Source organism: Egretta garzetta, unplaced genomic scaffold (assembly GCF_000687185.1).
Source record: "Egretta garzetta isolate BGI_Z169 unplaced genomic scaffold, ASM68718v1 scaffold641, whole genome shotgun sequence".
Taxonomy (NCBI): domain Eukaryota; kingdom Metazoa; phylum Chordata; class Aves; order Pelecaniformes; family Ardeidae; genus Egretta; species Egretta garzetta.
In genome coordinates, this window is record NW_009258758.1 from 940186 (window position 1) to 955851 (window position 15666).

Below are 15666 nucleotides of genomic sequence, written 5' to 3' on the forward strand. Positions count from 1 at the left end.
TTTACTCTATAATCTGATTATATTTAACAAGTAGCTGTTGATTATTTTGTTTCTCCTTGCTTATTCTCTTTCTTGCCCAGTGTTGTATGTATTGCATATTGAGAAAAGTACTCACCTCTCTAACGATTTCTTGGGGTTTGGGGGGGTCCCTGTGCAGAAGCTATCTGAATGCTGTGTGAGCATTGATTTATCTTTATAGTATCACAGCTGGGCAGCTAACTCACAGATTAAGATCAAAAGTTTCCATTAATGTTGAGCATCAAATTTAAGAAAGCTTTCATACATAGCACTGAGTTGTGGGTAGGATTTGGTATGCCTGGATAATTGGGGATTGGTGCTTTAGTTCCCTACTTGGAGGAGAGAGAGAGGTGAAAAGGTGATTCATGCCATTTTAAAAGGGAGAAATCATCCCTTAGAGACTGCTTGCCTTTCTCTGTTGACCTAGGTGAGCCTAACTCTTTGATGGCTAAAGTTAATCTATCATAGGTGTATAGGATGCTATAGATAGCTCCTTGTGTTTCATACGCTCTTGATCTCCAAGGGGAGATCCATCCTTCATGCAAGTACTGGGGTGGGGGAGAATATATGATTATGAAATTAATGGTTGTACCATAATACTGTACATAATGAGGACTAAGTCAAAAATATCACCGTTCCCCTAAGTTAAAGGTACTTCTATTTTCACTTTTCCTAACTCTGGGGTGTTTAGCTTTCAACTTTAATAAATGTTCTTTTACCATGACTTTAAATGCATGTGCTTTGTGTTATACTTTCTGTAACCTGTATCTAGGCTGGACAAGGAGATTTGCAGTAGAGATTTCATTTGAATTTGTATATGAGAAGTACCTTAGATAGTGCAAGACCTACAGAAACAATAGGTACCCAGTTGAAGAGTAGGATAACATTAGCTTTGGCCATAAAATATAATCATATGAAAGGGGCAGGCACATTGAATAAGATGAGGTGTTTGCCATGTGCTGAAATAACTTCTCAGGTTTTGTTCAGCATATTAGTTAAGAGGTAGTATAATATTTGACTTTTCAAATTCTAATATATCATCCTTGGAATATATATTCATATAACTCCTGGAAGTAGAGCAATCTGGCTACAAAATATACGTTTCTAATAAAGGAAGAAATTTTCAGCATAGTTTCTTAAAAAACACAGGCTTAACCTATTATATAAAAGTGAAACATTTTAACAACATTAACCTTTGGCTCTAGCAGAGACTTTCTGATCCAATTGAAAAAAATGAAGTGCAAAATTATTTAAATATTGGAACTAGCAATAAAACTTGCATACATAATACTGAATTAAACATTTTCAATGATATAGCTTTTTTTCAGGAGCTTTTGATGAGAGTATCTACATTTCTAACCAGCCATTGCATTGTTGATTTATTTAGTGTTTACTTTAGCTTGCTGGGTCACAGATTTATGCTTTTCCTGGAGAATTTTTGTTTGTGAATAGCCTGAAAATGTTACTGCAGATCTTTTCCTCTATGCGAACCTCAATTTAGCCAAAAAGCTAAGATCTACTAAAATGCTGTCTCATAAGCTTAAAATGTCTCATAAGCATAAAATGTCCTCACTTGTGACATTGAAAAAAAGAACTTGAAATCCCAGCACAGTATTTTTATTGCAAACGACAGTTTTCATCTGCTGGCTTTTGCTGCCAGAATAAGCATGTTTTCAGTAAGCACAAACAGATTTCTTCAGCTGTGCCAGTTCCAGTTGTTCCCGTTAACTCCCCAAGTGGGTGGTACCGAAGAGCCACTTTTCTGGCACAGTTGCATGCAGACAACACACGGCCAGCAGTGAGTTTTGGCATTATGCTCTAATAAAAAGAGACCCTGCTCATATGAGAAAGCTCCGTGTGCGTCACCAAAGCTATTTCAGTCTTTGCTGCCTCCTGAGCTGAATGTAAACCGACATCGGTGACTCTCTATTCAAATATGATTTCGTAAAAGGAAGTAGGAAGCATGACTTTCAAGCTGAGTGTGAAGATGAGCTAAAACAGTAACAAAAGTATCTCTAGAGAGTACAAGAGGACAAAAAAAAAATTCTCTTAATCCTACCTATTAAGAAAAAATGGATCTGGCAGGCTCTTTTGTACCAGCTGGCTATGTTAATTTTTCGTTCTTTAACACTGAGAGCAGGCATTGCTGTAGTGGAGATACCAAGGACCTGGAAGGATTCAGAGATTTCCTCAGCAAATTTCACCAATGGACCTTGATCCTAAGGAAAATTACACTTAGGCCTTAATAACTGAGGTTCTGTGCAGCGACCCTTGGAGCCTGCTTAAGAGAGTCCAAGAGGAAGGCTGATTATGGTGATGGCTTGTGTAATGGGCACATCTCCTTGCTGGCCGCTCTTGCAGGAGGGTGCACCTTAGTGTCGGGCTCCAGAGAGCAGTGGTTGTGATGTTCCCTTAGTGAGACATTTCGTGAGCCAACCCTTTGCAAGGTAGCGGTGCAAGCACTGGTAATGGGTAGGCATAGTTCATGTTGCCTTAGTTTTGGAAACAGATGGGTAAAAATGTACTCAGATCAAATAATTTCTCAGTGTCTGAGTCAGTAATGAAGTCTGGCTCCAGAACTACATGTTCTGGCTGACCATTTCTCTCCCAAATCCATGCTATCATAAGCCTTAATAATTCAGAAGAGTTTGAATCTCATTAAACCATTGTTGTACTCAGGCTGCTGCTTATTAACTACAGTTTTACTGTGTTTTGTTCTTCCACTGTACTTTTGTTTTCCAGCTCCTTTACTTTGTTGGAAGTGCTGAGTACAGCACCTTGCACAGGCAGGCATTAATCCAAGACTTGAGCCTCAGGCATTAGATGGTTATGAGGGCAGTGCTATCTGCTGCCGGAAAGTAATGCCACTGCTGTCTTAACCTGAAATAGTAGTATATGCCACACACATGCACAAAAAAACCCCAACCTAGTGGTTAAAAGAACCCTCTGTTTAGACCACTTACAATCAAAACTGGAAATCGGTGATTTTCATTTCTAGTAATGCTTCATTTTCCTTGTAATGGAGTATAAAATTCAGTATTTGTTGTCTGTTATAGGTTATTATGTCCCTCGCTTATAGATGCATGAGTGAACCATAGTTCCTGTATGTTTTTTTTTTACTGTGAGGATGGTCAAATACCGGAGCAGGATGCACAGAGAGGTTGCACTGTCTGTCCTTGGAGGTGCTCAAGACTCACCTGGACACAGCCCTGAGCAGCCTGATCTAGCCAGACCTGCTCTGGGCAGGGGTTGGACGGGGTGACTCCGGAGGCCCCTTCCAACCTCAGTTATTCTGTGGTTCTGTCTTGCTGCCAGACTTGTTGGATACGTACACCCATGCCAATAAAAGAAGGCCTGATCTTTGCTGGGAAGACATATTATTGATCACTACTTTTAGCCATAGCAGGTACACTCTAATTTTCTATTGGGACAGCTATGAATTGTCATTGCTTCCTTAGCGATGAAATTGCTGAGCAGATGCTATTTTTAGAGATTGGACCATTACTTACCTGTAATGAGGCTCCAGCGATAATCAGCACTAAGGATGTAAATTTCCTGTGAATTGTTTGTGTCCTCAGGTGGGTTTAATTTTGTTTCTTGTGTAACAGATGCATAAATTAGTGTACAAAATAAAAAACCTTAAAGTAGGAAAGTTTTTTTTTTAGTTTTATTTTTCCATTCTTGAGCTGCTTTTGTGACAGTATATATTTCATAACATTGTAAACTTCTTTAAAATAATAATGAAAATCATGTGACTTTGTAAAACATCTGGGTTTTGAACTGCTTTTGCTGTATATATTTGACTCTCAGTCAACAGCAGGGCAAAATAAAGTGACGTATTTTAAGACTGCAGTTATCAGGCCATCACGCTGCTATTGATCTTTGTCCGATGTGGGATATTAATATTGCTTATGGCCTAAACACTGTGTACAGGGCTACTCTGTGGAAATGGTGCCAAATGTAGGTCATCATTTTACATGTTTACTCCCTCCCAAGACTACTAATGAAAAGTTCAGTAGTAGTATCATCTTTCCTGAGCTGAAAAAAATTGTGTGGCGTTTTAAATTTTCATGACTGCAAAACTGGTAGTGTTTCGAGAGAGACCCTTTATATTCATTACCCAGGAGAGAGATAATTCCTTGCTTTCAGGGTAAGGTTACAGGCATCTGTGAAAAGTGGATACGATGAAGGATGCGTAGCATTATGTAGAAATACTGAGGGAGGAGACTTGCTTTGAGGCAAATCTTCCAAACTTTAACAGAGATGCCAACTTCAACAAGCACTTTGTCAAGCTGATAACTGGAGTAATTTTCCGAGGCAGTTCTTGACTTAGCTGGCGTTGCCTTCATGAAAGATGCATTCTGATCAGCATTCTGGTTTCATGTAACCTGGTGTAAATGCAGTGTACCTCTGCTGTGGGAATGATGTAATAGAGTGAGAAATGAGATGGATCAGAGACCCTCATCACCTACTCCTGAAGAAAGTAAAGGCAGCCTTAAGCCTTGCTTGTATTTCTGTAGCCCTAGTGTCATTGCTTATGTGATAAGCAATGTCCTCCTATGTGAGGACAGCCTCAGGTGTAAATGAAAGCAGTTTGGAGAATGCTCTAATCTGTTTTCCTACGTTCTGGTAGTGGATGGGGAGTAGAGATGCCTTGATTATGAAGCAATATTCCCCAAATTAGTGGCCATGAGGGAGATGACCTATTCTGTGAGCAAATTCTGTGTCAGAATTTGCCTCCTTGGCTGGGATCCCCAGAGGCTGCATCTGCTGGTTTTATGGCACAGCATAAAACATCTGAAATGAGTTATAGGAAAAAAAAGGGTCCTGTCATGTTTTAAGTACATTACTAGAAAACAGATTGTATTATTTTGCTCTGTTATTGGGTGAAATATTTCTCAAATACAAATTCAGCCAAGCAGGTGCAAACTCGTTTAAACTGACAAATTGACTGAGACAGATACAATGTGCAAATGCTCGTGTATGCATTGAATACAAGTTAGTTATAAAACAGGATTGAGGGAATATAAGTAGCAGAATATAATAATGCTGTAAATAGTACTGACTTAGTAATGAGGGTTGGCATGAAGATGTATAAAGTGAATATAACTTGTGAACCAAGAGGAAGAAGTGAGATCCAGATGGAAAAAGAGAAAATTAAGTAAGGTCCCCCTAGTCCCACTTTAATTTGTGTTGGTTAGCAAAACCCTACGGCCAAAGTTGGTTTAATAGTTGGTGAATATGTTTTCATTGATTTATATTCTTGGTTTAAATCAGAAGATGAAATTGGTTCATGAAGAACCCCACTCCAGAGTGCGTTCCCTGCCACCCTAGTGGTACAGATGCTGGTAATGTTCACCATCTGGTTATTGTTCTCCTTGTGGGGTTATTTGGAATGTTATATTTTTACAGGATAAAAAAGGAAAACAAGGTGGAAATGTTAATTCTAAAGATAAGTTAACTCCTTCAAGCTATGTTGTTTCTTTAGAGAGACATGAAGTGTTAAACTGTTTAACATCTGGAAGTATCTGTCCTTGTAGCCCAGCCTGTGGATTAACTGAGTGCTAAACATTTCAACGGAGATTTAGAGAATGAACAGAAAGTGTTTAACCGTTTTGACCCAGTGTAATTTTAGAAGTGTAGAATAGGTAAGCAAATGCTAGATACATTTTCAAATATACATATGCATATGTTAAAAAAGATATTTTATTTTTTAGATAAGACCCTAATTACATAACAACTGGATTTTTGTTTTTATAGTTCAAGGCAGTGTAGTTCAAGAAAAGAAAAAGGAGTTAATTTGACAGTTCTATGCAACTTTCAGAATTATTTATTTATGTAAAAAGGCTGCCATTTAACTTTTGTAAATTAATTAGTTTTAAATATTCAATTAGATGAATTATTGTAGTCTAATCCCATGGTCTCTCTTTCTACCAGTATGACAGGTATCTAAAATGGGACATACCGTTTCTGTGGGTATCTGTAGCTCAATGTTCTGCTTTGCTTTTCTACTCAGAGTTTTTATATTATTTTTTTAATAGCATAAAATGACAGAGGATTTTTTCCCTGCCCCTTATCTTTCATGTTAAGATAGTTCTGGAGTAGTTTGCATTTTTCTCTTTTTCTTGGGCAGTCAGGTGTTGCCCTCTAATAGGAAATTTTAGATCACATCTAAGAAGTGTGTCAAGGACATGAACTTGCTGAAGATGTCTGTTTGTTGCAATGCAGCAGAGTTTTTAAAGTCTTTAGGCAGCCTAAAGTCTTTCATCCACTGATACTATTAGGACTAAGTCACAATACTCTGTTGAGCATTTTTTGTATTTGCTAGAGGATATAGCAAATGTGAGAATGGATAAGCAAGCATATTACCCCCCCAATCAGTGTTTGGTAAAGATTGTTCCTTAATATTTCATTCTTGTTCTGAGATATATTTCCACAATGACAGTTTACTATGCTTTAGAAAAAGATAATTCTTAATAACAATGAATTATTTATTCCAAGCTGTACTATTTAATGATGAAGTGTTATTTAGGAGATTTGATAATTTAATGCTTATTCATATCTATATTTTCAGTATCGAAATGAGTAATAGCATAGAAAGCATCAACTCTGTTGGTCTGTAATTTTTAAGTTCAGGGAAGTTGTGCAGTTTGTATGAATATTTAATCCCGGTAATTTATGTTATCTTTTATTTTTAAGGAAGATATAGCATATCACTGAATTCAATGCCTGTGTGATTACTTTTTATCTTTGTGGCATGCCTAGTTCTGTAATAGTTACCTATCTTTTTTGTAGGGCAATATTCTAATTGTAGTTAAACATCAAGAAAGACATTGAATTCTTGGGATGTGTTATTTCAACCCATAAATATATTCATCTGTATATAATTTTTTAGTCTGACATAGGCTTTCCAGTTTAAGTAAGTGCCTGTTTTAATGGTACCAATTTTAGGCTTAGAGCCCTTCTACCCAACCTTTTTTAAAATTCTTAAGATTTTTCCACTAATTCCAGAAGAACAAACAGATGGGATAAAGTAAAGTCCTTTTCCAATAATTTCCTGATCATCTCTGTGCAAACAAATAGTTAGATCCAGAATACCACATAAACATGAAGCCCACTCTGCATTCCTCTTCCAAAATTTATTTGCATTGAAACTGCCTGTTTCATTTCTGGACACAAAGATTCTCTTGACCCCACTGTTATGAAAGAGCTTATTGTTTCTCCTTCTAAATTAAAAAGCCTTCCTAGAACGTGCACAAACAATTGTTTGACTGTGGTAGTTCATTGTAATACAGGCCTACTTAAGGAGGTTTAAAATCTACTTTATTGGAACCCTGTGGCTTTTACAGCACATTAGACCTAAATTAAGCAACAGGGAACCTTCTCTCCCTCTATTTCCAACTGTCCTTTCCTGGCCAGGTGGCATGATAATGCCTTTAGAATTATTTATATATCTCCCTCATTATTTTATCATGCATTTTACTGTGGCAGATTTCCGTCCCCTAGCACTATGCAAGTTGTCAGAGTAATCCTGGATGGAGCCGGCAGGGGTTTTTGGTAATCAGAAAAATATAGCATGATTTTTGGTTTCAGGTATTCAGCTTTGCTGTCATGAAGTAGGGGATGCATTTTCATATCCTCTTTTTCGAGAATAAATGGAAGCAGTTCCTTATGTAGGAAATGAGATATATTTTTTTGCTTGTCATCTCAGCAAAATACCGTATTTTTAGCCAAGCTGAAGCGATGATGGATACCAACTAATGAAGCTAAAATTGTTGTCTGGTAGAAGTTTTAGTATATTTTAGGATGAAAATTTATGTCACGCCTTCCTTAATCACTTGTGAGCACCTCTGAGACTCAGTTCACGTCTTTAAAAATATTTTACCGGCTGTAATGTATAGGTAATTATGACTAGATCGTAAGAGCAGTGTGGAGGATTTTGGGATGGGCTAAAAGTTTAGCCTGGAGTAGGACCATGATGGGTCCCAGGGATACTGCATGATATCCTCTGTCAGGAGAGCAAGCTCAAGGTGTTGTTTGGCATAGAATAAAGCAGAATGAAGGTTGTTCTCCTGTATTCTGGTTGTACCTCTGAAAAGAGGAAGCCCTCTATAGCTCTAGGCTGGGCTGAGCTGGATGGCAGCTTTTACTACCTGCTTAACCGTACCTGTGCAGAAAGGTGTTCAGCACTGGTGGGGCTTGGAAGGAGAAGCTGTGCAGGAGGCAGAAGGGCAGCTGTGGGGCCACAAGGGCCACTGATTCTTCCTGCAACTGCTTCCTGAAAATAAAACTTGTGAAAATCCTGGAACTCCCTGGTACCAACTACTGATATAAGTTGTAGTATGAATTATGGGAACCAGCAGGTCTCTCTGTGGCTGGCATTTGCTAACAACCTGGTGATCTGAGGGCACGTTACTGCACTCTCAGAAAGGCTCTGCAGTGAGATGTCTCACTCGGGGGTCGCTGGCAGCTGCTGGCATCAGTCCTCCTAATTTGTAATTTCCCTGAATACTAGGTGGGGGCTGGCACATGCTCCTTTGTAGCATGAGGTAGCTCTGAGCAAGCATGGCAGCACAACTGCAAGTACATAGGGAATTTCAGCTCAGCCAAAGAGGATGTACTTAATTTTTATGTCCATCCAGGGTTAGGTAACTCCTTAGTGCCGATATTAAGATCTCAGGTTTGAATATGAATGCCTAAAAAGACATAATTGAGGTAAATAAATGTGATGCTTCATAAAGTTTTATGTGGAAGTTTTGAGTGTTCTTTGTAATTGTTATGATTTAAAAAAGATAATTTGCAGAAATAAGACTCTCTGTGTGTGTTTGTACATATGCACGTTTGCAAGGGAAATTCTTCATGCTGTTTATCTTTTGTTTTGCAGACAAAACCTGTTGCATTTGCAGTTCGGACAAATGTTGGGTACAGTGCAGCTCACGATGACGATGTTCCAGTCCCAGGCATGGCCATCTCATTTGAGGCTAAAGATTTTCTTCACGTTAAAGAAGTAAGTAAAGCTAAAGGAGTAAATGAATCTCACTTTAAGGGTCTATTTGAGTAATAGTGCTACTATTTGTTGATGTCAAGGTAACACTTCATGTTGTCAAAGCATTATATAAATGTTATTATACATAAAGTAACTGTATGAATGTTTTTTGAAATACTGTTCTCATAAAAGCAATGGCACAAATTCCTTGCAATCAAATTAATGAAGTTTAGAAAGCAAGTGCTCTGCTCCTCTGGTAACTATCACTTATTTGGAGCTTTAAAAAACTCCATCTGCATATTCAAAGATATAATATCTGTGGGTTTTACCATTCTAGCACTCTGAGGTTTCATTGTGATTTAGCGGCCGAGGGTTGACTCTTTTATTTTTTAACTCTTAATTGAGATTTAAAAACCCAAAATCCTTAGGTGTCCTTTTTTTCACTGAAGTTACTTTCCTGGCACAGACAATATTTTGTTGTTAACAGTTACATACTGAAGAACTGACGTGATAACTTTCAAGATGCACATAGCAACTGTCAAGAAAGGCGCTTTGCATTTGCTGCATTGATTTTCTTTTCCTGTAGTTTCTCTTTAAAAATATTCAAGTTTTATAGTTTCAATCACCTAAACTCTTGTTATTTCTCTGCTCCTTCAAGAGAGCACGAAGCAAATAACTTGGTAACTTCCCTATACAGACCTTCTGTAGCAGCCGGCTGCTCCCTTCTGAATGATTTCCTCATTTTATGAGAGTTCCCAGTTTCTGATCATATTCCATTGGGTTTTGTCACAAAATGGCCCATCAGGAAATGGAACTTCATAGCAGAAGAACTAGAAAGTTAGCTTAATTATGAGAGCAATTTGGCCATTCATTTGAAATTATATCTTTGCCCCATTTTACATTATTGAAAAATCCTTCAGTTGCTGTGATTGGTGATGCACAATGATTCTGCTAGTGCAGGTGCTCCATGGAAGCAAGAAACATTCCTAATGCACAGGTGGAAATACAGGTGAACAGAGACCAAGGAAACACAAGAAATGCACTTTTAGTGCCTTTGTACTGATGAATAATGATCAAAATTTTCTTTGTATATGAAACTGTATATAGTGAAGAAAATATGTTTTCTGTCTGCTGACAGTGCAAAAGAATTGCTCTGCTCTGTCTTGTTACAAAAGTAGGGATGAGCGGGTATAGAGTCCTGGCAATAGAAAATCATCAGCATTCTCTGGTGAGTCTGAAAGCCCTGGAAAATACGGCTCAGTTTGATTAGATTAAATGACTTTGTATGGTTAACTATTCTATCTGCATCTTGAACGAGCTGGTAATCTCAGATGTCAAGTCTTTCCCCTGTTTCTGTATGAACCAGAAACACATTGCTAGCAGTTTGTCTGATATAACTTAAGCTTTTTTCCTCACAGCACAACTTAGACTCCGGTGTAAATATGCATGGAATATAATCAGGAAGAATAAAGTTCCCTGAACTTTTCTAGATCTCCAGAAATGCTTTAAAAGGAAACTTAGCTCAGCTGAGTTGTTATATTGTCTGTGGCTACATGTAGCACTGAGGAATGGAAATATAGATTAAAATGCTGTTTTTCTTGCAGCTTCAGGTGGAATAGAACAGACACTCTGTGCTAATTGCCTTTAAAAATACCTGGTTTTCTCCCTAGGCATTAAGGAAGGTTGACTGTCTAGTGGTGCTAGACCAGAGCTGGGTTGTGGAAGGAACCCTGTGCACTGCTGGGGTGGAGAGGTGGGAAGGGACCCCCAAGGAGCCTGACTTGGACTTGCTGGTTCTGCCTTTTGCAGTGGCTGTTACATCTGGGTGGGTCAAACCTCTTCAGGAGGGTTCCCGGAGGTGTGAGGAGTGGCCGTTCCCTGCACAGACGTGTCTGCCCCCTCCCTCTTCCGTGGCCATGCCCCGCTCGCTCTCCAGCATTCTGTATCCTACCAGATACTGCTTCTTCAGTAATTTTGGTGCTCCCTATAGTTAGTGCTGGGAGAATTGAAATGTCAAAAAATTAATTATTTATGCAGGAGAAAAGTAAAAAAACATATCTGACTATAAAATGCATTGTTGCTTTTATATTTTACACCTAACTGGTTGCTAGAAATGAAGAAATCTAAGTTAATCTCCGATAACTTTTGCCTGCATAGCAGTGCCATATTGGATCAACGCTGTCCTCTTGTCTGCGAGGAGTGTTCTCCAATTTGTGCTGCTGAGAGGGCTCAAACAAGAAAAGCCTCAGTTCAAAACGTACATGGGCAGTGGTGAAAAGTATTGCAGTGATTGAGTATGAGGGAAATTTATTTTCATTATTAGGATACATTCATTAAAACTCAGTACATATAAAGATGAAGGCTTCCTTCCCGCATGAAGAAACAGGCGCTGCATTATAGTCACTCCAGTATCTTTTGGGGCTTTAATGCATGGCCATAATTCTGCTTTGCATTTAATTCATATTTGTGTTTCCCTTGGCACTCCATGCACAGGTGAATTACAGAGAGTTGCTCACCCAGCCAGCACCTTGAGAGCTGGACATCTCACTACCAAGATTTCCACTATTGCTTTTTAAAATTAGAAAGTATTATGTGTGGTATTATTTACTTATAAAAGTATCTTATCCTCCTTTTCATATGCTGACACAGCTTTTAGATTTGAGACTTTGCAGGAGTAAATTCCAGATGCTTTTATTTTTGTATGAAGAAAAAATTCCTATGGATTGCTATCAATTAGGATAAAATTAATGTTGTTGCGTAGTAGTCTGTTGTACTGTAGGACAGTATAAAAAAAGTAGTGGCTGTTCAGATTTAAATTTAATGGTTGTTTTTAAGTATCTATCTCTTCCTTTGACCAAGTTAACATTATTTCTGCAGACTTCCTGTATACCATAGAGCAGATCCATATAATGGCAACCTCCACTGGCTCAGTTGCTACAGCAACCTATGTTATCCTACAACATATTTTAAAAGCACATGCATAGCTTTAGTTAGCATTTTGCAATGAAAGGTTATGATTTTAATAACAAGTTTCAGTCTAATAGAGCTTTGAGGGACTGCTGTTCCAGGTTAGCTCCCTATTAAATGTTAGTATTCTTATGCATAAAGGCATCCCATTGGATGGATGTTATAGATCCCCTTATATTTTATGAGCCTAAAAGTGTGTTTATTTAAGTTTTTATTTTCTGTTAGCTAAATATCTCAAAGTTGGTTTCAAGCATCACAACATTTCTATAGTAGCCAAAATGAAAGGTAATAACTGCAATTTAGGTTGTGTAGCACTGATCCACCAACGTTGTATTCTCAGTGAAATTAATTCCTTTTTACAGGAGCCCACACATTTTACATGTTTTACTCCTAACTGTACACTTGTTAAAACTACTTATTAAATAATTAAACATGCATTATAATATCTACATTCATAGCTTCATACTCAAGAAGGCAACTTCTCTTCCCATTCAGATGTTCTCTTACAGTTTCATAAATAATCCAAATTGTCCACAATACATATTTGATGGTAGTTATTCCCATGGAACTCCTAGAGTATTGCATGTGGGGCCATACATAATATTGACCTATTCTCATCCAAAAATGGTGAATAAATAATAAAGGAAAAAGCAAATAGTGCAGACCTCTGCAAAACAAACAAATAAACCCCCCTTTGTGTGTATGAATAAATATTATTAGAGTAGTCATTATCATATCATATAGCTGAAATTCAGTTAATGGTACTATCTTGTGCATTTGTAGAATTATAGGGTTTTTTTAGTTGTCCAAGTGGATCTATTGCTGTATGTTTAAGATGCAGATCACATGAGCTGTATGCAGTAGAGCATATATAAGCAGTGGAATGTAGTTATATTTCAGAAAATGTTATTGAGTTCAGAGAAGCAGGGGAGTTTGGGTAGTATTTTTTTATTTTAAATGGAGAACTGGATTTAATGGAATAAGAAAGCCAGATTATTACAGAGCTTTAAAAATTGTTGCAGTGGGTAGGAGCAGATAAGAAATCTCTGGTGTCCACCAAGGAGAAACATCAAGGGAGAACAAAAGCAGCTCTCATGTATGAGGAGAAAAGACTGTGAAGCAGAAAAAAATAAAGATGGTGAAATAGATGGAAATAACAGCCAGGGAGAATCATGAAGTCTGTGAAGGAAGGTTTCTGCTTAAGTACTGTAACATTTTAATAATTTGCAAGGTATAATTATTTTAGTGTATTTCTGAATATTACCACAATTCTTCATTGCCATAATAACATAGTACAGCGATTAACTGCAGGGAAGAATTACATAAAATGGCTTAGCTGCAAATTGAAAATAATAAAAAAATTATCCCAAATACAGTAATTTCTTAGTACATGACTTTTTTTTTTTTTTTTTTTTTTTTTAATCTGTAGAAATTTAATAATGACTGGTGGATAGGACGGTTGGTAAAAGAAGGCTGTGAAATAGGATTCATACCAAGCCCAGTCAAACTAGAAAACATGAGGCTGCAGCATGAACAAAAGGCAAAACAAGGAAAATTCTACTCCAGGTAATAACAACAAATCAAAAATAGTAGCATGGACTGTGACACAATTTGGAAGTTAATGCTGTGTATGCTATAGTTCTCTTTAATTATTGTAATTGGCAGCTACAATCAGTGAAGGAAGTAATATTTATTTATATAATTAACGTCATTTCCATTTGAGAGAGAAAGCAGGTATTTTGATTGGTGGCCTGTGGTGGCCTACAGTGCCTATTATTCCATTTTATTTTCATAATATATTTGCAAATATACATTGCAGTTACTACATTTACTATGTGCAAGCACAATTTTTATTGAAAATCGATCTCCCTAAATCCTTTAGCATTTGATACTTGTTTTCATGATCTGGCAATTTCTAAACACTTTCAAGTGGATTTTAGAAATTACAGAAAAAGTTAAGATGAATTTATTTTTAAGCTGAAGCCAGTGCCTGTTGGTTGGCTCTCAGGGAAAAAATGTTTTGGTCTTGTCAAATTCATTGCCTAAAAATACAGCTTTTAAGAATATTGCATTTTATGATGGAAGTTTCATGTCAAGTCATTTGTTGTCTGTAACTGCAGCCATCATTACATAAAAATAAAGGTTCAGTATCTAAAAGTATTGAAGAGTACTGTTAGATGGCAATAATGTCATCTTTACTGTAGAATTCTTAATGAAGCAGTTTTCTAGTAACTGTTAACACACGTGGAAGCAAATGCCACTTGCTTTGGGTATATAGGAAACAAGTATTTCCAGTATGTCTGAGCAAGATGGAGCTGGAAATAAGAGAACATCTGGGAAACATTTGGGAAGCCAGGAAGGCTTTCCTGCTTCAATAGGAAGGACAGGAGGGTTTGAAGAGCGTGTCTACACTAGGAGGAGACCAGGATGCTGCAGTGCTCAGCCGCATTTGCTGGCTGTGAAATGCCTTTCCTGTGAGTGTGCTCTCCGCAGCAGGAGGACGTGATGTTCCTTATTCCTCCTGTGACTCCGATACAGCCAAATCTGACCTAGTGATTTGGTCCCTTTCCAAATTGTAAAGGCTTCCATTCTCCAGAACTTCTCACTGGAGATAACACTGTCCTATGCCACAAACGCATTTACTTATTAATATTTTAAGGTGGAGAAACTGGAAACTAGTACTATCACATGAATTATTTGAAGAGCAAAATAGCCGTTCTTACATTCTTTTCTGTGCTTTTCTCGTTATGGTAGCTGAAATAAAATGTCTAAAAATATTGTTTCATTTTCACAGCTTGGGTAGGTTTTCACAAAGCAGAATTGGAAAAAATCCTAGACTGCTTTATCTTTGTTTGATGGGCTTTTTTTCCTAAGTGCTACCTGGTATTGAGACAGCAAAAGAATTTGTACTTTAATTAAATTGAAAAGATGTTAAGCAAACACGCTATCAGTTTCACTAGGAAGCTATCAATAACTCTTCTGTGAAAGGAAACAGATATGCTCACTGTCTTAAGAATTAGTAATGGCTAGTAATATTAATAATTATCTATCAGTAGCCATAGTAATAATTGGATGGCATGAAGATCATGAGGTAGTGAGAGCATATGCAACCAGATGAAGTTGCACAGCAGAACAAGGAGCACGATTGATGTTTGCAGTTCCTCAGTACTCAAAATGTACGCACATTTTGTGTAAGATATATGTATTATACCACTGCCAGAAATACCATTCATCTCTTGGCTAGCAGCTTGTTTATAAGGCAGGTAATAAACAAACAAGAGTAAATACTGAGAAAACTATGAAACATCAAACTAATTTGTTGCTTTACTCCAGTAAATCAGGAGGAAACTCTTCATCCAGTTTGGGTGACATTGTTCCTAGTTCCAGAAAATCGACGCCTCCATCATCTGGTGAGTAGGTCACGGACCCTTTGGTTTACAGACTCATGCATGTAATCTGTTAAAATGTGTATACATTTAGCCCTACTTTTGCTATTCCGTGTGCTTCACGGGTATGAGGTTGGGTGGTTGCGCTGCCCTATAAGGCTGGTTTGGGTAAGTTTGAAGTAATTCAGTCAATGCCAGCAAGTTCAGGCAGTGATACAGCTGTTAACATGCCACAAAATTCCTGCTTCGCTTTTACCACAGTGTGTTATAACAAAGACATAACAAAATGATGAGACTACATTGCAGTAG

The 15666-nt window shown here is 37.6% G+C and overlaps 1 protein-coding gene across 1 annotated transcript in view; it reads left to right on the forward strand.

Moving 5' to 3' along the window:
* The window catches only part of CACNB2 (calcium voltage-gated channel auxiliary subunit beta 2), an 85890-nt gene that overhangs the window by 35729 nt on the left and 34495 nt on the right, over nt 1-15666 (forward strand). Inside the window, exons 3-5 of the mRNA XM_009649280.2 lie at nt 8903-9025; nt 13401-13537; nt 15305-15381. Of these exons, the coding sequence (XP_009647575.1) occupies nt 8903-9025; nt 13401-13537; nt 15305-15381 (337 nt within the window). The remainder of the gene's footprint in view (nt 1-8902; nt 9026-13400; nt 13538-15304; nt 15382-15666) is intronic.